This window comes from Chlorocebus sabaeus, chromosome 5 (assembly GCF_047675955.1).
Source record: "Chlorocebus sabaeus isolate Y175 chromosome 5, mChlSab1.0.hap1, whole genome shotgun sequence".
Lineage (NCBI taxonomy): Eukaryota > Metazoa > Chordata > Mammalia > Primates > Cercopithecidae > Chlorocebus > Chlorocebus sabaeus.
In genome coordinates, this window is record NC_132908.1 from 19,968,235 (window position 1) to 19,991,570 (window position 23,336).

General features: G+C 45.8%; 1 protein-coding gene across 1 annotated transcript in view; it reads left to right on the forward strand.

Annotated features, from left to right (window-relative positions):
- The window catches only part of VWA3A (von Willebrand factor A domain containing 3A), a 64,552-nt gene that overhangs the window by 20,873 nt on the left and 20,343 nt on the right, over window positions 1-23,336 (forward strand). The window contains exons 9-21 of the mRNA XM_073015227.1: window positions 3,226-3,351; window positions 4,505-4,613; window positions 4,856-4,921; window positions 6,327-6,452; window positions 8,443-8,578; window positions 8,989-9,092; window positions 10,578-10,658; window positions 11,131-11,225; window positions 13,218-13,337; window positions 18,530-18,604; window positions 18,910-19,054; window positions 20,461-20,656; window positions 21,916-21,986. Of these exons, the coding sequence (XP_072871328.1) occupies window positions 3,226-3,351; window positions 4,505-4,613; window positions 4,856-4,921; window positions 6,327-6,452; window positions 8,443-8,578; window positions 8,989-9,092; window positions 10,578-10,658; window positions 11,131-11,225; window positions 13,218-13,337; window positions 18,530-18,604; window positions 18,910-19,054; window positions 20,461-20,656; window positions 21,916-21,986 (1,450 nt within the window). The remainder of the gene's footprint in view (window positions 1-3,225; window positions 3,352-4,504; window positions 4,614-4,855; window positions 4,922-6,326; window positions 6,453-8,442; window positions 8,579-8,988; window positions 9,093-10,577; window positions 10,659-11,130; window positions 11,226-13,217; window positions 13,338-18,529; window positions 18,605-18,909; window positions 19,055-20,460; window positions 20,657-21,915; window positions 21,987-23,336) is intronic.

Sequence of the window (23,336 nt, forward strand, 5' to 3'; positions counted from 1 at the left end):
TACTCTACTGCATGGATGTCCTTTAGTTGGGGGTTTCTAGCCTGGGGTTTTTTTTTAGGGATAGGAGGGAGGTATGTAAGAATTTCTATTTATCCAGTGAGTAGAAATTTCTTTTCCATGAAAGGAATGTCCTCACTCACCCACCATGTGTTGGTTGCCATACTAGGTACTTTGCATAGATGATTGCATTTAGTATATATAGCCACCCCATGGAATAGGATTATTATCCTCATTTTGCAGATGAGGAAATGCAGACTCAGCTTAGGGAAGATGCCCAACGCAGCAGAGCCAGGATTGGATTCCAGATCCCAGGAAAACGCACATGCTTTGGCCAGGGCCAGTTGCTCATGCCTATAATCCCAGCACTTTGGGAGGCCAAGGTGGGAGGATCACTTGAGCTCAGGAGTTTGAGACCAGTCTGAGCAACTCAGTGAGACCCCATCTCTACAAAAAATTTAAAAATTAGCCCGGTGTGATGGCATGTGCCTATAGTCCCAACTACTCGGGAGGCTGAAGTGGGAGGTTTGATTGAGACTGGGAGGGAGGTCGAGGCTGCAGTGAGCTATGGTTGTGCCAGTGTACTCCAGCCTGGGTGACAGAGAGAGACCCTGTCTCCAAAAAAAATTTAGAAGTTTAAAAAAAAGCATGTGCTTAGATTTCTAGGAGGGAGGCCCCCTCACCAGCACTAGCCGTAAAGAATAGCCCTTCCGGATAGAGAATTGCCCACTTCTGGCCCTCTGGCTTTGAATCCCAACCCCAACAGTCACTGCGTGTTCTTGACATGTCCCTTAACTCTCTCATTTGCAAAACAAGGCCAATCCTACCCACTCTTCACAGGACTGTTATGGAGATGAAATGAAAACAAAGTACCAGGCTAGTGCCAGGTATTCAATAAACGAGAGCATTTTGTACTCTGATTTCCACTTTAGATGGAGCAGTGACCTCTGGGTTGTTGTGGATGGCAGCCAAAAGTTCTACATCTTCAGGAACTCCTAGAATTCTCTTGTCATATCCCTATTCATATCTTTACCATGTGTACTATTGTTTTGTTTTATTTTATTTTATTTTATTTTATTTTATTTCATTTTATTTTATTTTTGAGATGGAGTCTCACTCTGTCACCCAGGCTGGAATGCAGTGGTGTGATCTTGGCTCACCACAACATCCATTTCCTGGGTTCAAGCAACTATCCTGCCTCAGCCTCCCAAATAGCTGAGATTACAGGTGTGCTCCACCATGCCCTGCTAATTTTTTTTTTTTTTTTTTTTTTTTTTTTTTGTATTTTTAGTAGCAACGAGGTTTCACCATGTTGGCCAGGCTGGTCTCGTACTCTGACCTCAAGTGATCCGCCCTCCTTGGCCTCCCAAAGTGCTGGGATTACAGGCATGAGCCACTGCGCCCGGCCTACCATGTGTACTATTGTTGATTTTTCTTTACTTCAATTCTATTTATTTTTTATTGAAAGAAACTTGTTTTTTTCGTTTTGTTTCATTTTGTTTTGAGACAAGGTCTTGCTCTGTCACGTCTGGAGTACAGTGGTACAATCATAGCTTACTGCCATCTTATCTCCTGAGCTCAAATGATCCTCCAGCCTCAGCCTCCCCAGTAGCTAGGACAACAAGGGTGTGCCCAACTAATTTTTTAAATTTTTCCTTTTTTGTAGAGATGGGGTCTGGCTATGTTGATCAGACTGGTTTTGAACTCCTGGCCTCAAGTGGTCCTCCCTCCTCAGCCTCCCAGAGTGCTGGGATTGCAGGCATGAGTCACTGCTGCTGGCCTGAAGGAAACTTTCTATCAATACCATAACTGAGAAGTTCATATCACTTGCATGATTATACTTCTATAATCATGTAATTATATTTCTATAATTAGAAAGCAACCATATATCTTTCTTTAATGGCTTTGAGAAAAAGAAAGAAAGAAAGCAGCCATACAAATAAATACAATGAGAGAAAAACAATGGTTTTAAATTCCAGCTTAAATCTATTGGCTAGAGAAGGCGCTAGACCTGGGACTTGTTCTTGCTGTTCAAAAAGGAGACTTGACAGTTATGATCATGAAAGATGAACTTATTAGCACCACACTGAGATTTTCTTTCAGATTTTTGATTTTTTGAAGTAGAAAGAACAGACCTTTTTCACTAGTGTTGTGCAAAGTTTTAGCCAAGAAAGAATCAAGTTATTTTTCTTCTCACCAGTGGTGTGTACCCCAACCCACGTGAGACATAAGCCACGCAGCCATAATGCTTTCTCTTAGAGCCTTCTTAGGGTCGCGGAATTAACTCCATGCCTCCTGTTGAGGGCTGGCTCCCAAGACAGTGGGTATGGGGAGGAAGGAACTCAGGCCCAGACCCTCACATAGCACAATTTCTAAAAGCTCAGATCTTAGAGTCAGACCCGGTTTGAAATCTCAGTTGTAACAGTTGCTTACATTATCACCTTGGGCAAGTCCTAACTCAGTTTCCTCATCTACAAAATGGGAATAAAGGTACCACCTCAACAAGTTATCATTAGGTTTAAATGAGCTAATATTTGTCCTGGGCCTGGTACCTAATACTACAGGCCAGGTGTAGGGGCTCACACCTATAATACCAGCTGTTTGGGAAGCTAGGGAGGGGGACCTCTTGAGGCCAAGAGTTCAAGACCAGCCTGGGCAACACAGTGAGACCCCCATCTCTACATAATTTTTTTTTTTTGAGATAGAGTCTCACTCTGTTGCCCAGGCTGGAGTGCAGTGAGAGTGGCACAATCTCAGTTCACTGCAACCTTCCGCCTCTGGAGTTCAAGCAGTTCTCCTGCTCACCCTCCCAAGTAGCTGGGATTACAGGCATGTGCCACCACAGCTGGCTAATTTTTTTTGTATTTTTAGTAGAGATGGGATTCACCATGTTGGCCAGGCTGGTCTTGAATTCCTGACCTCAAGTGATCCACCCACCTTGGCCCCCAAAAGTGCTAATATTACAGGCATGAGACACTATGCCCAGCCCTCTACAAAAAATATAAAAATTAGCTGGGCAGGATGCCACACACCTGCAGTCCCAGCTACTTGGGAGGCTGAGGCAGGAGGATCGCCTGGGCCCAGGAGTTCAAGGTTACAGTGAGTTATGATTGCACCACTGCACTTCAGCCTGGGTGACATAGCCAGACCTTATCTCTAAAAAGAAATTAAAATGAAATTAAATACAAACAGTCTTATAATTAGGTTGCCGTTGTTGTCTCCCCCCAGCCTCCAGGAACTTAAGCTCTGGGTAAAAACACTGCAGCCTGATGGAGGCAGCAACCTGCTACAAGCTCTGAAGAAGATCTTCACTCTCAAGGGGCTGGATTCCCTGGTGGTCATCATGAGAAGCTGGTAGGTCTTCTTTCCTAAGCAGTTGACATACTACACGAAAGGAACTGAAGAACCAAACCACTGTTTGAGAAAAGATTGGCCGGTCACAGTGGCTCATGCCTGTAATCCCAGCACTTTGGGAGGCCGAGACAGGAGGACTGCTTGAAGCCAGGAGTTTGTGACCAGTCTGGGCAACACAGTGAGAACCTATCTCTAAAAAAAGATAAAAATTAGCTGGTCATGGTTGTGTGCACCTGTAGTCCCAGCTACTTGGGAGGCTGAGGCAGGAGGATTGCTTGAGCCCAGGAGTTTAAGGCTGCAGTAAGCTATGATTGTTCCACTGCACTGTAACCTGGGTAGCATAGTGAGACCCAGGGAAGGGAAGGGAAGGGGAGGGAAGGGGGAGGGGAGGGGAGGGAGGAAGGGAGGAAGGGAGGAAGGGAGGGAGGGAGGAAGGAAGGAAGGAAGGAGGAAGGGAGGGAGGGAGGGAGGGGAAGGAAGGGGAAGGAAGGAAAGGGAGGGAAAGGGAGGGAGAGAGAGGGAGAGAGGGAGAGAGAGAGAGAGAGAGAAGGAAGGAAGGAAAGAAAGAAAGAGAAAAGATCATCAATCATGGCTCTTCACACATACATGAGGGAAAGATCGCAGTCACAGGCAGAGAGAGAAAAAGAAAAAGAGAGAGAAAGAAAGAGAGAGAAAGAAAGGAAAGAAAGAGAGAAAGACAAAGAAACAGAATGAAAGAAAGAAAAGAGAAAGGAAGGAAAGAAGGAAGAGAGAAAAGGAAGGAAGGAAAGAAGGAAGAGAAAAAGAGAAAAAGAAAGAAATGAAAAGAAAAAAAGAGAAAAAGAAAGAAGAAAGAAGGAAAAGAAAAGATAGAAAAGGAAGGAAAGAAGGAAGAGAGAGAAAGAAAAGAAGGAAGGAAAGAAAGAAAAGATCATCAACCATGACTCTTCACACACACACATGAGGAAAGGACTGCAGTCACAGGCCACCCATCTGCAGAGGAGGCAGGGCAGCCAGGCCTGCAGTCCACCTAGCCCTACATCCCGCATAGGTGACCTGGGACACAGGTGGCCAGTTAAAAATGGGTAGATGTTCTTTGGGAATTACCATTGTGCTCTGAAATGTTCTCAAAGTGATCTGACCTGGGGTGTCCACTTTTCTGCCTTCTCCTCAGCCCAGATCAGCCTTCTGAAATCCTGTCCGACTACATCCAGCAGTCCACCATGGGAAGAGAACTCATCATCCACTTCATCACCTACAGCTGTGATGATCAGATGCCCCCTGTGAGTGCCCGAGATTCTCTGAGGTGTCCCTTGGCTTTGGCGGTAGTCAGTTGGGCTGGCCTTTGAGGCCTCATGCTTGGACAGGCCCCCGGGTGTGGACGAGAATGCACCTGTCCTTGTGCCTGGTTCTCCCTTTGGTAAAATGGGAAGCTTCAGATAATTGGGAGGTTCAGTCAAGGAGAAGGCTTACTGGAGTATTGGTGTTGCCCTAGTGAGGGCTGACCCTGGCCTCATCCCTGCAGGCTGTCCTGAAGAACCTTGCAGAAGCTGTTAGGGGCTACTACCACTGCTACAGCCCAAAGATGGAGGTAAGCCCTTCTACCAACACGTGGCCCCTCTTCTTCTCTCCTTGTCTGCCTCCAAGGTTGTACCCAGGAGGTCTGGGCCAGGACCACACTATACACTTGTTTCTCCTTTTCTCCCCGTCCCCACCTGTATTCAATGAGGTTACACGGTAAAATCGGGTTAGAATGAATATGTGGGAAGAACAGGGACAACCTGAAGTCACAGGAGATGCTTTGGTCAGCCTGTATGATGCATTGATTGCATGCCTGGGAGCCCAGAGGCCTTTTAAAACCCTGCCTGCAGAATCCTCACTCTCCAGTTGCCATTAATATAGGCCCCAGCCTAGCTCTGCTCCCCGCAAAGCACTGAGTCTGAATTGCCTTGATTTTCTCTCCTAGATCAACTCCTGCTACTGCAGGGGACCCACTGCAGAGCAAAATGAGCAATCCATTCTGTACCGATCCATCCATTACTGTCCTTGTCCCAGTTAATAACTAGACATCAGCCACCCTGTGTTCACAAGGGAGGCAACGATTAGCAAACATGTGTGTAGGTCCATTTGGAAGATTACGAATGCAATCATCTGGTCGCTCCCAGGCTGTGTCTTGCCTACCATTAATAACCATGAGTAAATGAGTGTTTGCATCTCACAAGTGAATTCAAAGGTCACAAGGTCCCTGCTTGTCATAGCAGGGAGCCAAACTCAGGCAGCACCCTATCTTGATACCTCATCATCTGGACTCTGTCTGTAGGTGACTCAGACTACAGAGGTTAGAAAGGTAAAGTAAATGACTGAAACTGACTGGTTTAAGAAATATTTTATCTTAAAACCTGTGGCTTGACCAGGCATGGTGGCTCATGTCTGTAATCCTCGTGCTTTGGAAGGCTGAGACAGGAGGATCATTTGAGGCCAGGAGTTTGGACTAGCCTAGGCAATATAGTGACAGCCCATCTCTACAAAAAAATTAAAAATTCGTCTGGCGTGGTAGCACATGGCTGTAGTCACAGCTACTCAGGAGGCTGACACAGGAGGATCACTTGAGCCCAGGAGTTCGAGGCTGCAGTGACCAATGATTGCACCACCGCACTCCAGCCTGAGTGACAGAAAAAGACCCTTTCTCTAAAAATAATAATAAAATAAATAAATAATAATTATTATTATAGCCATCCTAGTGCATGTAAAGTGTTTCTTTATACTTTTACAGTTAGAAAACTCTTCAATTGTTTTAAAACACAGCAGGTCAGTTGCAAAATGGAGCACAGCATGTCTGCAGGCTCTTCCTGGCACATGGGTAGCAGTTTATAAGGCCTAGTGGAGAGAGTCTGCCCCTCTGCCTGGGCATTGGCCTGGCTGCTTGCCCCTTCCTGGGTTGGCCTCTGCAGGTAGCCAAGTGATTCTGGCTGGCTGATTGCTCTTGCCACCCTCAGCTCTACACCAGCCGGGATATGGATGAGCTCCTGGCAGAAATTCAGAAGGCCCAGAGCCTCCTCAGCCACGTGCAAGCCCTGAGGCACAGCAGCCCCTGTGAGGCGCTCACCTGCACCATGGAGGAGGTAGGTGGTGTGAGTGTCAATTCTGGGGCCTTCTCCCAGCAGCACTCAGCTGGCCTTGTTCCCCTTTCTCACCTGTTAATAGACAGCACAGCTGCCAGTGCCCGTCACTTCCTAAAATCGAAACAAGGCAAGGCCCACCCTTCATTGCACCCCAGAGCTCTGAGTTGGGTGGGCTGGGTGGGCCCACCATGGTGCCAGAAAGATCCTGGTGGATTTACTAACTGTAAAATTTATTTCAGAGAAAGATCAACAGGCTTCTGCCACCCCCTCTGTCTTGTCACTGTCCCCTCCCTTACCCTCAGTTTGGAGAACCAGGAAAACCTCAACCACCCAGAATAGGCTGTCTTGAAGAGAGTCATTCTCACCTCAGCCATGGCTCACACCTGAAATCCCAGTGCTTTGGGAGGCCAAGGCCAGAGGATCACTTGAGTCCAGGCGTTCAAGACCAGCCTGTGCGACATGGCAAAACACCGTCTCTACAAAAAATAAAAAATGAGCCAGGCACGATGGCACGGGCCTGTAGTCCCAGCTACTCAGGAGGCTGAGGTGGGAGGATGATTGAACCTGGGAGGTCAAGGCTGCAGTGAGCCATAATGGCACCACTGCACTCCAGCCTGGGCAATGGAGCGAGACCCTGTCTCAAAAAAGAATTTTAAAAATGTATAAATACAAAAACAACAATTAGTATTAGAATTATAATAGTTCTTGGCCAGGTGTGATGGCTCACACCTGTAATCCCAGCACTTTGTGAAGCTGTAGCAGGTAGATCGCTCGAGGTCAGGAGTTCAAGACCAGCCTGGCCAACATGGTGAAACACTGTCTCTACTAAAAATACAAAACTTAGTGAGGCGTGGTGGCAGGCACCTGTAATCCCAGCTATGTGGGAAGCTGACTCAGGAGAATCACTTGAACCCAGGAGGCAGAGGTTGCAGTGAGCCCAGATAGTGCCACTGCACTCCAGCTTGGGTGACAGAACAAGACTCCATCTCAGAAAAAAAAAAAAAAAAAAAGAATTATAGTAGTTCTCATTTATTAAATGCTCGTTATAAGATAGGCACAATGTTCAATTATTTAAATGTTTTATCTTAACAACAGTCTGAGTTAAGTATATTATTACTTTTTATAGATGAGGAAACCGAAGCTAAGAGGTTACATAACTTGCCTAAGATTGCAGAGATAGAAATAGATTGAGTTTGGACTGAACCCAGGTCTAAGGCCCAAAACCTTGCCAAGAGTTTCCAAAAATGAAGTGCATGTACTACTTGTAGTTTGCAAGATGATTTTATGTGGTGCATGGATTAATATATTTTTTAAATGGTATCTATTTCAAACTAGCTCATTATGGTCATCATAGATCTTCTTTCTAAAATTGTGAATTTTTAAACTTAAAGAAAATTATAGAATTTTTAAACTTAAAGAAAATTAATAACTAAAAAGCTTTAATGTTACATGTTGATTCTTAAAATATAGTAATACAGTAGTACTCAGATATAGCAAAATTTATGAAGGCAGTGCTCAAATCTCTGAAGTTTGGGACTTGCTGTTCTATGTTTTACTTTTACATTCACTATGTAATTTAACCTCTCAGAGCCTCGGTTCTTTACTTTGTAAATGTGGCCACAGGGTGGCCACGTGGGGGCTTACTGAGTGATTTGCTGCAGGAGTTTTTAGTTCTCCAAAACATGGAGGGGCGACCTGTCATCTTGGAGTCTGTGGTGCTGATCTTCCCAGTAAGGTTAGGGAGGGAGCCAGGAGCATAGGCCACTGTGAGAGCAAGCGAGTTGCTGGGTACTCCTCCGTCTTCCCCTGGAAATTCCAGAAATCTTCAGAGAAGGGGAGGGGATGACGGAAGGGAAAGGCAAAACCGCCTTTAATCTACCGTGGAGTGTTTAAGATGCTCCACTTGCGTTGACTGGGTGGAGGGTGAAGACTGAGGACTTTTCAACTCTAATATATGATTATGTAATGAGGGCTTTCTCATTTAATTTAGATTTCCACAGAGATTGCAAATGGGCTACTCATAAGCCTCTTGCCTAAACCCCCAAAGCATGATGCTCCTCTCACCATTGAGTTTCCAAACTTGGACAAGACTTCTGCAGAGTGGCTTAAGGTCAATGGTCTGAAAGGTAAATCTCCAAAGAGGGCAGAACCCAGGAAACAGGTGACTGACTAAAAGGCTTGAATCCGGCCGGGCACAGGCTCACATCTGCAATCCCAGCACTTTGGGAGGCCAAGAAGGAAGGATTAGTTGAGACCAGGGATTTGAGACCAACCTAGGTAACATAGCAAGACCCCATCTCTATAAAAAATAAAATTATCTGGGTGTGGTGGCATACACCTATAGTCCCAGATGCTCAGGTAGGCTGAGGCAGGAGGATACCTTGAGTCCAGGAGTTTGAGGATACAGTGAGTTACGATTGTGCCACTGCATTCCAGCCTGGGTGACAGAGCAAAACCCTGTCTCAAAAAAACAAAAGTCTTGAACCCTTTGGAGCTTCCCAGGCAGTGCTTAAAACCTCACAATTTATTTTTTCAGCCAAGAAATTAAGTCTGTATCAGGTCCTGGCACCCAACGCATTCTCTCCTGTGGAGGAATTTGTACCTATTCTCCAGAAAACAGTGTCATCGACTATCCATGAGGTAATTCAGATTCATCATTTTCTCCAGTCCTCCACAGGAGAGCTCCCTGGTGGCTTTTCCCACCTTCTTAAATATTCTGGCAATAAGAATCACCAGGGATTCAGGCTTCCCACCCAGGACCCTAGAATGCACATCAAATCCACTGTAGCTGTTGGTTTTCAAAGATCTAAAAAATTGAACTCGGGAGATGGGGCAAGAGGGATAAATCAGGTACCACGGTCACCTCCTCCATGAAGGTTTTCTCCTCCCAACTCAGACAGGACAGACTTGCTCTCTTTATGTCCTCGCTGTACCTAATGCAGACTTCTGCTATTGCTCCCATAAAGGGTTAATGCATGAATTTTTACATATTTAAATCTCCATCAAGTATGAAGTATAAAGAGGGAACGCTCTTCTCTAACTCTCTATCCCCCATGTTTAGTATGAGTAGGAAATCAATGAATGTTTACTGGATGGCTGAGAAGGTAGTTGGAAGGAAGGTTGGCCAGAAGAAGGAAAAGAATGATGAATGAATGGAAATGTGGATGGATGGATGGATGGATGGATGGATGGATGGATGGATGGATGGACAGATGGATAGGTGGATGGATAGATGGGTGGGTGGGTGGATGGATGAATGGATGGATGGATGGATGGATGGATGGATGGATGGATGGATAAATGGATGAGTGGATGGATGGATGGATGGATGGATGGATGGATGGATGGATGGATGCATGGATGGGTGAATGGATGGGTGAATGGATGGAAATCTGAACAGGTGGAAGGGTAAAATGGAAAATGGAAGGATGGATGACAAAATGGAATAAAGGGCAAATGAAAGAATGAAAGTAGAAATTAAAGTAAGGATGGAAGGATGTAGGAGTGAAAGGATGGAGAAATGGAAGGAAGGAATAATAGGTGAATAGAAAGATAGCAGAAAGATGGAAAACTGAAAGGAAGAGGGAGGAGTAAGGGACATGTAGGTCTAGCAGTGCATGGATGAATGACTAGATGGATGGAGTGATAGAGAGATGGATATGTTGACTTGGTGGAGGATGAAAAAACAAGATGAACAAATTTGATTTTCAAAGCATCTGTGAAAGCCTGTCTAGGTTTCCAAACCTAAGAAGCTATGGCCAGTATATTTTAAGGTCTCCGACTGTGCTCTCTTTTACTAAAACCCTCCAACCATATCTTCATGACTCTGATGTTCAGAAAAGCTTCTCAGGAAGACAGCCTGAGAGGCTTGCTGTCAGGCATGGTCCATTCAGGGGATCACTCTCTCTAAGGCGCTCTACTTCCAGTTCCAGACAAGGCAATGACCTGGTGGTGGTGGTATTGCGGGGTGTGTGTGGTGGAGTTCTGGGAGGGAGTTCAATCCAACCTCGAATGTGTTCAGAGCCCACTTCCCTCTCCTGCACCTGATTTGGAGAACCAGTGCCCAAATTAAACTACATGTACTTCTGTTCACCTGCTCACCCTCCTGCCCGTGCCTGAGAACAGAAGGCAATGATACAATTTGAATGGCACGATGGGACAGTGAAGAACATTCATGTGGACCCACCCTTCCTCTATGAGTACCAGGTCAGTGATGGGTTCAATCAGTCAGAAAATGGGGTGCAGGAGGCGGAGATGGGAGGAAGGTTCCCTGGGCTATGGAGTCACCAAGCCATTGACTAAACTCCCTCTTGTAAAGAGGGACTGTGTGCTCCACCTACAGACCCCCTGGAGCTTTGGCCACCTCCTCCCCAAGCAGGGACCTCAATGCCTTAAAAAAAAAAAAAAAGAAAGAAAGAAAAAAAAAAAAAAAGCCTGTAATCCTCTGGGGAAAGATCTGCTTCCTCCCCCATTTGATGCAATGAAATACCGTGTGACTCTTCCCTTCCTGGTCTTGTGGCGAATTTGTCCATGATTTAGTGGAATGATTATACTGCCTGGATTCCCAGGGACTTGACACACCATTCCCTGAAGCCCACCTGGGTATACTCACTTCCCCTCAGGCCCCTTGGTTGCTCAGCCTTTGAGCAGCCACTCACTGTGGCCCACACCTCTGCAGAAACAGCTCAACAGAGCTATGCGGATGTACGAGAGGCGGATCGAGTGGCTCTCCCTGGCCAGCAGAAGGATTTGGGGCACTGTCTGTGAAAAAAGGTACCTTTCCTAAGCAGGGTTCTTATCCTTCGTGGGTCTGGTGTGTGACATGACGTTTATCTGACTCATGAATTCCCTGTTGGTATCATCAGAAGCCATCCCTTAGATTAGGGATTGGGAATCTCTCAGCAGAACCCCCAGGGGAGGAAAAAGTCACCACCACCATCATTGATGTCAATAATGTCATCGTTGTGTCACTGAGCATTTTTGCAATCCCAGCACTTTAGGAGGCCAAAGTAGGAGGATCGCTTGAGGCCAAAAGTTTGAGACCAGACTGGGCAACATAGTGAGACCCTGTCTCTACAAAAAATAAAATAATTAGCTGGGCATGGTGTTGTACACCTGTAGTCCCAGCTACTTGGGAGGCTGAGGCAGGGGCAGGAGGGTCGCTTGAGCCCAGGGGTTCAAGGCTGCAGTGGGCTATGATTGTGCCACCGTACTCCAGCCTGGGCAACAGAGCGAATCCCTGTGTCTACAAAAAAAATCACACCTCCTCCCTGGCCAGAGCAAATGGGTCATGGATGAATGGATCCTCCCACCCAGCCAGAGGTGTGATGTTCTGATTGGCCAGGGTCAAATGCCCATCCCTGAAGCTTGCAGTGGGCTCAGTTTCACTCAACTCAAATTGACTGATAGAGGCAGAGGTGTTTCCCAAAGGAAAATCAGGATGCTGTTGCCAGATGAGGTAATGGATGCTGAGTTGGGAGAAACAATAGTTATCTATTATGGTCATTATTACGATTCCATACCTTGTTTGATGAATTAACATTTACAAATTATTATATTTCATAATACTCTACATCTATTATTATTATTATTATTATTAGAGACAGAGTCTCGCTATGTTGCCCAGGCTGGTCTCAAACTCTTGACCTCAAGTGATTCTTCTGCCCCAGCCTCCCAACATGTTGGGATTGCAGGCATGAGCCACCACACCTGGCCACTATACATCTATTATGTAATTTTGTTCTTGAAGCAACCCTATGATGAGTCTTACAAGTAGTTTATAGTTAAACTACTTAAACAAAGATCAGAGAGGTTTTGTGACTTGCCTAAGGCCACACAGCTGGTATGAAGTGGAACTTGAACCAAGGTCTTCTGACTGTAAATCCCATGGATTTTCTTTTGCTATCCATAGCTGTCTCAAAATGAGAATGGGGCAGGAGGTAGGAATATAAGTTTGAAGTTGTAAAATGAGAGAAAGAACGAATGAGGCTAGAGATCTTAAAACAGAGAGCAAACAAAAAAATAAAAATATTTTCCAAGAGGTCCAGATATACCTAATTCCTCATGTTACTTGCTCACCTGGTTTTTGTTTTCCCTACAAAGACCCCAACCTATGGCAGGTGTAGTGGCTCATTCCTGTATTTCCAGTACTTTAAGAGGCCAAGGCAGGAGGATCACTTGAGGCCAGGAGTTCAAAAACAGCCTGAGCAACATGGGCAGACCTGGTCTCCACACACACACAAAAAAAAAATTTAGCTAGGAATGGTGATGTGTGCCTGTGGTCCCAGCAACTTGGGAAGCTGAGGCAGGAGTATCTCTTGAGCCCAGGAGGTTGAGGCTTCAGTGAGCCATGATCACACCACTACACTCCAGCCTGGGCAACAGAGAGAGACCATCTAAAAAATATATATATATATGTATGTATGTATGTATATTCATATTCTGACCTATAAAAATATTGAATGCTAATTATTTAAAGTAAATCTATGAAAATCATTATATGAAGCCCCTACCCCTTAAACCACCTCCACCATGAGGCTTTATTCCATTACAGCATCTCTTGGGAGAGAAGGGGGGTTCCCTGACCCCATTAATCTACCATTGTAAGCCCACCTCTGTTGGCCTCAAACCACAGAGAAGATTTTGGCCAGCTATGAATTTGGCATGCAAAATTCCCCTGGAAAAAACTTTAAATAGTAAAATGGAACAAAATAAACATTATCTCAGAGATTCGGTTCTCCTCTTAAAGCTCGTGTTTCCTTTTAGGGTGGTTGTACTGCTTGATATCTCTGCGACCAATTCCATGTACATTATTCATATCCAGCACTCCCTGCGGCTGCTGCTGGAGGAGCAGTTATCCAACAAGGACTACTTCAACCTCATCGCGTACGTGTCTCCTGGCTCCTGGGGGCAAGGGTGGGTCGTGTGTGTTTGGACGCCATCGTTATGCTGAGGCTTTGGACATTGCCGGACGACAGATATTGACGTCATAGTCACCCGGCCTCCTAGGATAGCCATCAGTTTATCTGATTTGGATGATCTTGTTTGGGGCATTGAATAATTAAATGGTTGCAGGACCGTCCTACTGGGGCAAAGGTGATAAGTGACCCCAAAACACACTGCTTGATCAACCAGGATAAAGTAATTCAGCCCATTGGCCCATTTGGCTTCTAAGACAAAACAGGCAGAAGAAGAAAGGAAGGACTCCAGCCATGCCTTAGTCTCAGTCCTCAGCCTGACTCCAGCAAGCCCCACCTTTTCAAATATTTAGGTTTCCAATTCTAAATTTAAATTAAAAGTGTATATATAAATTTGGCCGGGTGCAGTCAGTGGCTCACACCTGTAATCCCAGCACCTCGGGAGGCCGAGACAGAGGATCATTTGCATCCAGGAGTTTGAGACCAGCCTGGGCAACATAGTGAGACCCCATCTCTGTTTTAATAAATAAAAATTATACATATACATTTAATTATGTGGGGGTGTGTGTGTATATATATATATATAAATCGTATGCAATTTTTAAAACTGTATAGTTTGGAATTAAATACAGTGAAGATCAGAGAGGTTTTGAAGATTTGAACTTTCTTCAAATTTATGTATAGTTTTAAAATTATATATAGTATATATAGTTTTAAAATTATATATAGTGTATATAGTTTTAAAATGTTAATATAGTTTTAAAATTGTATATTATATGTAATTATAGTACATATCTAGCATTTTTAATTTAAAAACTATATATATAGTTTGTTTTTGTTTGTGTTTTTGTTTTTGTTTTGAGATGGAGTCTCACTCTGTTTCCCAGACTGGAGTGCAGTGGCTTGATCTCAGTTCACTGCAGCCTCCTCCTCCCAGGTTCAAGCAATTCTTCTACCTCAGCCTCCCAAGTAGCTGAGTCTACAGGCACACACCACCACACCTGGCTAATCTTTGTATTTCTAGTAGAGACGGAGTTTCACCATGTTGGCCAGGCTGATCTCGAACCCCTAACCTCAAGTGATCCTCCTGCCTCAGCCTCCCAAAGTGCTAGGATTACAGGCTTGAGCCACTGAGCCCAGCCATAAAAACTATATGTATAATTTTTAAAATTGCATACTATTTTAACTAACAAGGGAAGACAGAGAGAAAAGGAACCCACTTAAAGAGTAGATTTTTATACAACCTCAAACCAAATAGGGCATTTTCTAAACCTATTAAGTCAACAGTTAGTATTAGATATTATTCTGTACCAGAGCCCAATCATTCCCTAATAAACTCTACAGAAAAATATTTATGGTAACATTATAGACAAGGAATTTTATTTATTTATCTACCCATTCATTCATTCAGCAATGTTTCATTGACAATCTGCCATGAACCAGTCCCTGGGCCAGGCACTGGGGAGATGGACATGAAGACACACAAAACCCATCCTCGAGGAACTCACAGCCTAACAGTGGGAAACAGGGATGTTAAGAAGTGCTATTAAGTGTTTTCTATAGAAATGAGTAGATAGCTAGGTATGGGACTGCAAGGTATCAGTGGCAGGATCAGTTCATTCCACCTGTGAGGAGTAGGCTCAGGACATCTTCATGGAGCAAGTGCCCCTTCCGCTGAGTCTTGATGAATGAGTAGGTGTTTGCCTAGCACCTGAGAATGATGGGATAGGGAGAAATGGTGTTCCAGGTAGAGGCAACAGCATGAGCAGGGGCATGAGGTATGTTAGAGCTTTAGGGACCATCAGCATGGATATGGGGGTGAGAGAGAGAGAATGTGCATGACAGAAATAACAGGTGATGGAGGATTGATATAGGCCATGCTCACGAGTTTCCTGTGCTATAGGATATAAAGGCACTGGAGGATTGCAAGCCAGGTACTAATACGATCAGGTTTGCATCTTCAAATGCTCGAGCAATGCTGTGAAGGAGGAACTGAAGGGATGTAATACCGGAGGGAAGAGACCAGTTTGACTCTTGCAATTGCCTGCCCTAGTGTTGAGTGGGCTTAAGCCAAGGCACTGTGAATGGAAGAAAGAGTATGTGGCCAGTAAGAATGGCCATTATTAAAGTCAAAAAATAACAAGTGCTGGCGAGGTTTCAGAGAAAAAGGAACAATTACACACTTGTTGGGAGTGTAAATTAGTTCAGCCATGGTGGAAAGCAGTGTGATGATTCCTCAAAGACCTAAAAACAGAACTACCATTCAAACCAGCAATCCCATCCCTGGGTACATACCCAAAGGAATATAAATTATTCTGTCATAAAGACAAATGCACATATATGTGCACTGCAGCACTATTAACAATAGCAAGAGATGGAATCAATGTAAATGCCCAACAGTGGTAGACTGGATAAAGAAAATGTGGTACGCATATGCCACAGAATACTATGCAGCCATAAAAAAGAATGAGATCATGTTCTTTGCAGGAACATGTATGGAGCTGGAGGCCATAATCCTTAGCAAATTAACACAGCAATAGAAAACCAAATACAGCATGTTCTTACTTATAAGTTGGAGCTAAATGATGAAAACACATGGACACATAAAGGGGAAAAACACACACTGGGGCCTATTGGAGGGTGCGGGTGAGAGGAAGGAGATCAGGATAAATAACTGATGGGTACTAGGCTTAATACCTGGGTGATGAAATAATCTATATAACAAACCCCTATGACAGGAGTTTACCTATCTAACGAGCCTGCACACATACCCCTGAGCCCAAAATAAAAGTTAATCAAGAAAGAGGTGCATGGAGGCTGGGCACAGTGGCTCACGCCTGTCATCCCAGCACTTTGAGAGGCCAAGGTGGGCAGATCACAAGGTCAGGAGATCGAGACCATGCTGGCTAACATGGTGAAACCCCGTCTCCACTAAAAATACAAAAAAATTAGCCAGGCGTGGTGGCGGGCACTTGTAGTCCCAGCTTCTCAGGAGGCTGAGGCAGGAGAATGGCATGAACCCAGGAGGTGGAGCTTGCAATCAGCCGAGATCACGCCACTGCAGTCCAGCCTGGCAACAGAGCAAGACTCCGTCTCAAAAAAAAAGGTGCATAGAAAAGATTTTGGGGAGTTAGAATTTACAGAATGTCATCCCTGGCTGTAGGGGGTGAAAGAATGGTGAAGAGAAGATGATGCCCAAGAAGAACAGATCTCTGAAGGGAAAGATGGTTTTAAACATCCAGAGTCTGAGACACTCCAGAGTTTGGAGAACATTAGGAGGAGGAGGAGCTCCAGTGAGGAGACCTAGCCAAGAAATAAGGGGTTTTGAGCCATCAGCATTTTAATTATATGAATGAAATAAATGGTAGTGCAGGGATCGCACCTGTGGAGATGCGAAGGGGAGAGAGAAGACAATCAAAGGCAGCACTTGGGAAACACCAGCATTTGAAGGGTGGGCAGAAGAAGGGAACCACCAAAGGAACACAGGAAAGGAGAACCCAGAGAGGTGGGAGGAAAACAAGAGAGAAAGGTGTTGGGATGCTATGTTAGTCCGTTCCTGCACTGCTATAAAGGAGTATATGAAGGTCGGGCGCAGTGGCTCACTCCTGTAATCCCAGCACTTTGAGAGGTCGAGGCAGGTGGATCACTTGAGGCCAGGAGTTCGAGACCAGCCTGGCCAATGTGGTGAAACCGCATCTCTACTAAAAATACAAAAATAAGTGGGTCTCAGTGGTACAGGCCTATAATCCCAGCTACTCCAGTGGCTGAGGCATAAGAATCACTTGAACCCAGATTTATTATCCAGCGATAATAGGGATATATTTCCACTGGTGGGGGAATGGAGGGCATTGTTCATCTCTACCAGAGAACGCTCTCAGGGTGGAAGTTTGACTGCAATGGGTTGAAGAGGTGAGGAAGTGGTGGTACATTGTGTTTCCAGGGAGCTTGTCCACAAGGGGAAAGAGAAAAGAGTGAAGTTGCCCATAGAGTAGCTTCCCAGTGGAAGGAGGATGTTCTTGTCAAGTATAGAGAGTCTGAAACAGGTAGAGAGGTGCTGGGGGCAGACGGAAGTGGAGAGAAGTTGGGAATGTGTGGATGTGAGGGTGGAACTGGGGGGCAAAGTTTCAGAAGAGATAGGTGATGATGAGGTCAAAGGCCAGGTGGAGGAATTAATCTCATACTAGAGAGGGGACAACTTTTCATTCATAAAGAGTATAAATCTCCTTCTCAAGGATCTTAAATTCTGTCTTACAGGACAAATGAGACAATGTGGGTTTTCTGGATTTGGGGGTTTATTTGTTTGTTTTTTGAGACAGGGTCTCGCTCCGTTGCCCAGGCTGGAGTGCAGTGGCACAATCATAGCTCACTACAGCCTCAGCCTCCTGGACTCAAGTGATCCTCCCACCTCAACCTCCTAAGTAGCTAGGTCGACAGACATGTGCCACTATACCCAGCTAATTTTCTTTATTTTGTAGAAATGGGGTCTTGTTATACTGCCCAGGCTAGATGTGTATTTTTTTTCTTTACCAAATCCTGTTGATTACATAGACGTGTATTTAAAAAAACAAAACAAAACAAACAGCACTTTGGGAGACTGAGACGGGCAGATCAGGAGATCAAGGTCAGGAGATTGAGACCATCCTGGCTAACACGGTGAAACTCCATCTCTACTAATAATACAAAAAAAATTAGCCAGGTGTGGTGGCAGGCACCTGTAATTCCAGCTACTTGGGAGGCTGAGGCAGGAGAATGGCGTGAACCCAGGAGGCGGAGCTTGCAGTGAGCCAAGATCCCACCACTGCACTCCAGCCTGGGCAACAAAGCAAGACTCTGTCTCAAAAAAAAAAAAAAAAAAAAAAAAAAAAAAAAACTATAGTATGGATAGGGAAGAGAAATGTGGAGCCATGCTAGGGGAGGTTAAATGAGGCCACACGCCATAGCTCAAAGCTTCAGAAAGAAAGCTGACCAAAGCTGGCTCAAGTATGTTGGGACATATGACCTGCAAGGAAATCTCCAGGCTAGCCCAGGCCAGTGACATCCTCACATTTTACGGGATCTCATCAGAATTTTGTCCCCACTAAAAGCCTGCAAAACTCAAAGAGCTGGGCCGCCAAGTGGACCTCCCCCAGCCTAAGAATGAACTCTCTTTGCTTCTTAAAGGTTTGGAAGCACAAGTGAAAGCTGGAGACCTGAGATGGTTCCCATGAGCCACGACAATTTACAAAGTGCCTGGCGGTAGGTGATGGGCAGAGACTTTGTGGGGCTGTGTCTGAGGGAAAGCTTGCAGGCGTTGTTTTCTCTGTCCCCCTCTCCACCAGGAAGTAGCTCTCTAGAGTCCCTGACCCCAAACAACCATGGGCAGAAATCAGAAAACAGCTTCCTTCTGTCTGCTGCTCTCCCCACCTGGCCGTCTTCACTTTGTGAGAGTGATGACATCAACTCCATCATGTCTGAGATGGCAAAGGCTCTCAACTACTCCCTAAAGGTATGCCCTAGGCATGGGCCAATGACCCTCAGCATGGCCATCTCTGCCTCCCCAGGTGGGCCCTGAACCTGCGGTGTTGGGGCAGCAGGAACGTTCTCAGCGCCCTGCGGAAGGCTGTGGAAGTGGACTTCAAGGACAAAGACAAACACCAATCACAGGGAATCTACCTCTTCACTGGGGGCATCCCTGACCAGGACATGGTGCGTAGGCCACGTCCTGGATGTCCATTATCCTTTGCGACCTCATCCATCTTCCCCCAGGTGGATACCTCGCCAAGGTTTCTGCAGCATGATTTCTAAAGCAGTGCTTCTCAAACTTTAATGTATAGACAGGCACCTAAGGATGCTGTTAAAATGCAGGCCCTGGAGACCAGATTGGGCAACATAGGGAGACGAAATTTCTACAAAAATTTTAAAAATAACCTGCCATGGTGGCACATGCCTGTAGTCCCAGCTACTCAGGAGGCTGGGGTGGGAGGATCACTTGAGCTCAGGTGCTCGAGACCAGCCTGGACAACATAGCAAGACCTCATCTCTACAAAAATAAAATTTTAAACATTAACCAGATGTAGCCAGGCGCGGTGGCACATGCCTGTAATCCCAGCACTTTGGGAGGCTGAGGCAGGCAGATCATCTGAAGTTGGGAGTTTGAGGTCACCTTGACCAACATGGAGAAACCCCATCTCTACTAAAAATACAAAATTAGCCAGGCGTGGTGGCGCATGCCTGTAATCCCACCTATTTGGGAGGCTGAGGCAGGAGAATCACTTGAACCCTGGAGCGGGAGGTTGCGGTGAGCCAAGATCACACCATTGCACTCCAACCTGGGTGACAAGAGTGAAACTCCATCTCAAAAAAAAAAAAGTGTGATGACGTGTGCCTGTAGTCACAGCTACATAGGAGGCTGAGGCAGAAGGATTGCTTAAGCCCAGGAGGTCAAAGCTGCAGCAAGCTATGATCATGCCCCTGCACTCCAGCCTGGGCAACAGAGCAAGACCCTGTCTCTTTAAAATATATACATACATACATACATACATACATAGTGCAGATCCTGGTTCAGTAGGTCTGGGGTGGGGCCTGGGAGTCTGCATTTCTAGCAGGCTTCCAGGGGATGCGGATGCTACTGGTCTAGACCATGCCTGGTGTCAGGAGGCTCTCAGGTCCAGCTCCCGACCACACTCTGTTAAAATATTGAGAGATGGGAATTGAACAATGAGATCACTTGGACACAGGAAGGGGAACATCACATACCAGCGCCTGTTGTAGGGTGGAGGGAGGGAGGAGGGATGGCATTAGGAGATATAACTAATGTAAATGACGAGTTGATGGGTGCAGCACACCAATATGGCACATGTGTACATATGTAACAAACCTGCATGTTGTGCACATGTACCCTAGAACTTAAAGTATAATAATAAAAAATAAAAATAAAAAAATATATATTGAGAGAAACCACAACCCAGGTTCATCTCTTTCCATCCTTGTGCCAAGGACTGGACCAGGCACAGAGAAGGCCCTGGAGAAACATGGCCAGGCTGGGCTGCCCAGAGCCCCACAGCTTCAAGGCCCTCAGCTGCGGGCCCCTCTTACCTTCTCTTTCCCACCAGCCTACACTCAGCGCCTACATGGCCGAGGCCTGTAGCGGCTGCGACCTCCAGCTGAACGTGTGTCTCTTCTACGTGGGCGAGCCAAAGATGGACACCACGCCCCTTGCCTGCTATGCCAGTTGCACTGACACGGCCACCGCCTACAAGGAGGTCACCCGGGCTGCAGGTGGCCGCTTCCACTGGTTTGGAGACACAGGTACATGAGTGTTTCCTCATCCCTTTGGCTCGTTCCAAACAGTTGCCTCAGCACCAGCATAGCTCCCTTAGACCACAGATATATTCCAGAAAAGCAGCTTGTGAAAATCACATTTTAAAATGTAAAACTATTCCTCTAGATAGCAGTGATGGTTGCACAACAATGTGAATGCACTTAATGCCACTGAATTGTACACTTTTAAATGCTTGAACTAGGAAGTCTGATGTTATGTATATTTTACTGCAATTTTTTTAAGTTAAAAAAAGTAGGCCGGACACAGTGGCTCATACCTATAATCCCAGCACTTTGAGAGGCCAAGGTGTTCGGATCACTTGAGGTCAAGACTTTGAGACTAGCCCGGCCAACATGGTGAAAACCTGTCTCTATTAAAAATACAAAAAATTAGCCGGGTGTGGTGGTACACACCTGTAGTCCCAGCTACTCAGGAGGCTGAGGTACAACAGAAGTGCTTGAACCCAGGAATCAGAGGTTGCAGTGAGCAGAGATCACGCCACTACCCTCCAGCCTGGGTGACAGAGCAAGACTCTGTTTCAAAAAAGAAAAAAAAGAAGAAGAAGAAGTAAAACTCTGAAAGTATATTATGTATGGGTCAGGTGGTGGCTCACACCTGTAATCTCAGCACTTTGGAAAGTTGAGGTAAGCAGATTGTTTGAGGCCAGTCTGAGACCATCCTGGGCAACATAGCAAGACTCTGCCTCTACAAAAAAATTAAAATTAAAAATGTATGTATTTTAGAATGCCAGAGCTAGAAGGCACCCTAAATATCCCTTAGATTGTTTTTTGAAGGGTGGTATGTTCACAGCACATGGTTGGCAAGATAGTAGTACACGGTACACAAAGCAACATTTTTTTTAGAGACAGGGTCTCCCTCTGTCACCCAGGCTGGAGTGCAGTGGTGCCATCATACTTCACTGCAGCCTCAACCTCCTGGACTCAAGCAATCCTCCCACCCCAGCCTCCTGAGCAGCTGGGACTACAGGTGTCCACCACCACACCCGACTAATTTCTTAAATCTTTTGATAGAGAAGGGGTCTCACTGTGTTGCCCAGGCTGGTCTTGAACTCCCAACCTCAAGCAATCCTCCCTTTTCAGCCTCCCAAAGTGCTGGGATTACAGGAGTGAGCCACCACACCCAGCCCTCGAGTCACCTCCAGGTGGCTTTCTAGTATCGAAATGATGGGGATACTTGCCAGGATCCACACCCTGTCTCCCATGCTCACAATGTGCTTTGTTTCCAGGCATTTATGAGAGTGATGACATCAGTTCCATCATGTCTGAGATGGAAAAGGCTCTCAACTACTCCCAAAAGGTATGCCCTGGGCATGGGCCAATGACTGCACTGCCTTCTGTATTCATTTCCTGGGGCTACCATAACTGCCACAAATTGGGTGGCTTAAAATAACAACCATTGATTCTCTCACTTCCAGAGGCTGGAAGTCTGAAATCAAGGTGTCAGCATGGCCAAGCTCCCTCTGAAGGCTCTGGGTAGAATCTTTCCTTGCCCCTCCCTGGCTTCTGGTGGCAATTGGTGTCTGTTTGTTTTTAATTGCACTGGTTGCTCTTTTAAAATGGCAAGGAAGACTTTACTTAAGACTGTTGCAATAGGGGAGAGAGATTGAACTCAACTCTAAATAATAGCAAAATAGCTGGAGATGTATAGCCAACGAGCAGAGTCAGTGGATGGAAAATTACTAAGAGAACTGGATAAATATGATAGGTAAAAGGATTCTTGTTAAACAGGGCTCTTGCTAAAGGCAGACCAAAGGCTTAGATATCAAAAATAGAACTGGGCACAGTGGCTCTCACCTGTAATCCCAGCACTTTGGGAGGCCGATGCAGGCTGATGCTGGAGCCCAGGAGTTTGGGACCAGCCTCGGCAGCATGGTAAAACCCCATCTCTATTAAAGAATTTTTTAAAAATCATTAAAAAAAAAGATATCTCAGATGGGAGATGAAGAACTTGATTGGATATCAAGGATGGGACAGGTCTCACTAAACTGACTTAGCAGAATTATTTGCCAAAACTGAATTCAGCAGGCCAAGGTCAAGGTGTCATTGAGAAGATGGTTTAGAGGAGCCTGGCTAAAGTTTGGTCAAGGTGGGAGTCCTTTGAGACTAAAATGTTACTTCCCCAGAGAGAGGAGTTGAGCAGGACAAGATACAATGAGAGAGGTAGCTAGGGGCCACATCGCGTGAGGAGCAATGAATATCTAAGGAAGAATTCCTTGGACTTGCAAGTGATTGAAGAGGCAGTGTGAAAGAGAAGACATCCAAAGTGACCCCCACGCTCCTCACTGGGGCACCCAGTAGACAGTGAGGCCATTGACCAAGATGGAGAAAAGAGGAGGAAAAGCCCATGGAAGGACGGTACAGGGAAGGCTGGTCTGGGACAAGGGTGAGTTTGTGGAGCCTGCGAGATGACAAGTGAGGGTACCCTACAGGCAGGTGGGAAAAGACATGGCTGGAGATGGAGATTTGGGGCAGTTTAAGCCACAACGATGGACAGAGGGCACTTAGCAAGGATGTGGTCGAGGCAATGGAGTGGAGGAGCCTGTGAAGGAGACTCCTGGACTCCACCACTCGCGGAAGGACTCACTTCCCAGACGACTGTGGACTCCTGGGAGGGTGGGACCACATCTCCATCTTCTATTCCTCTGTG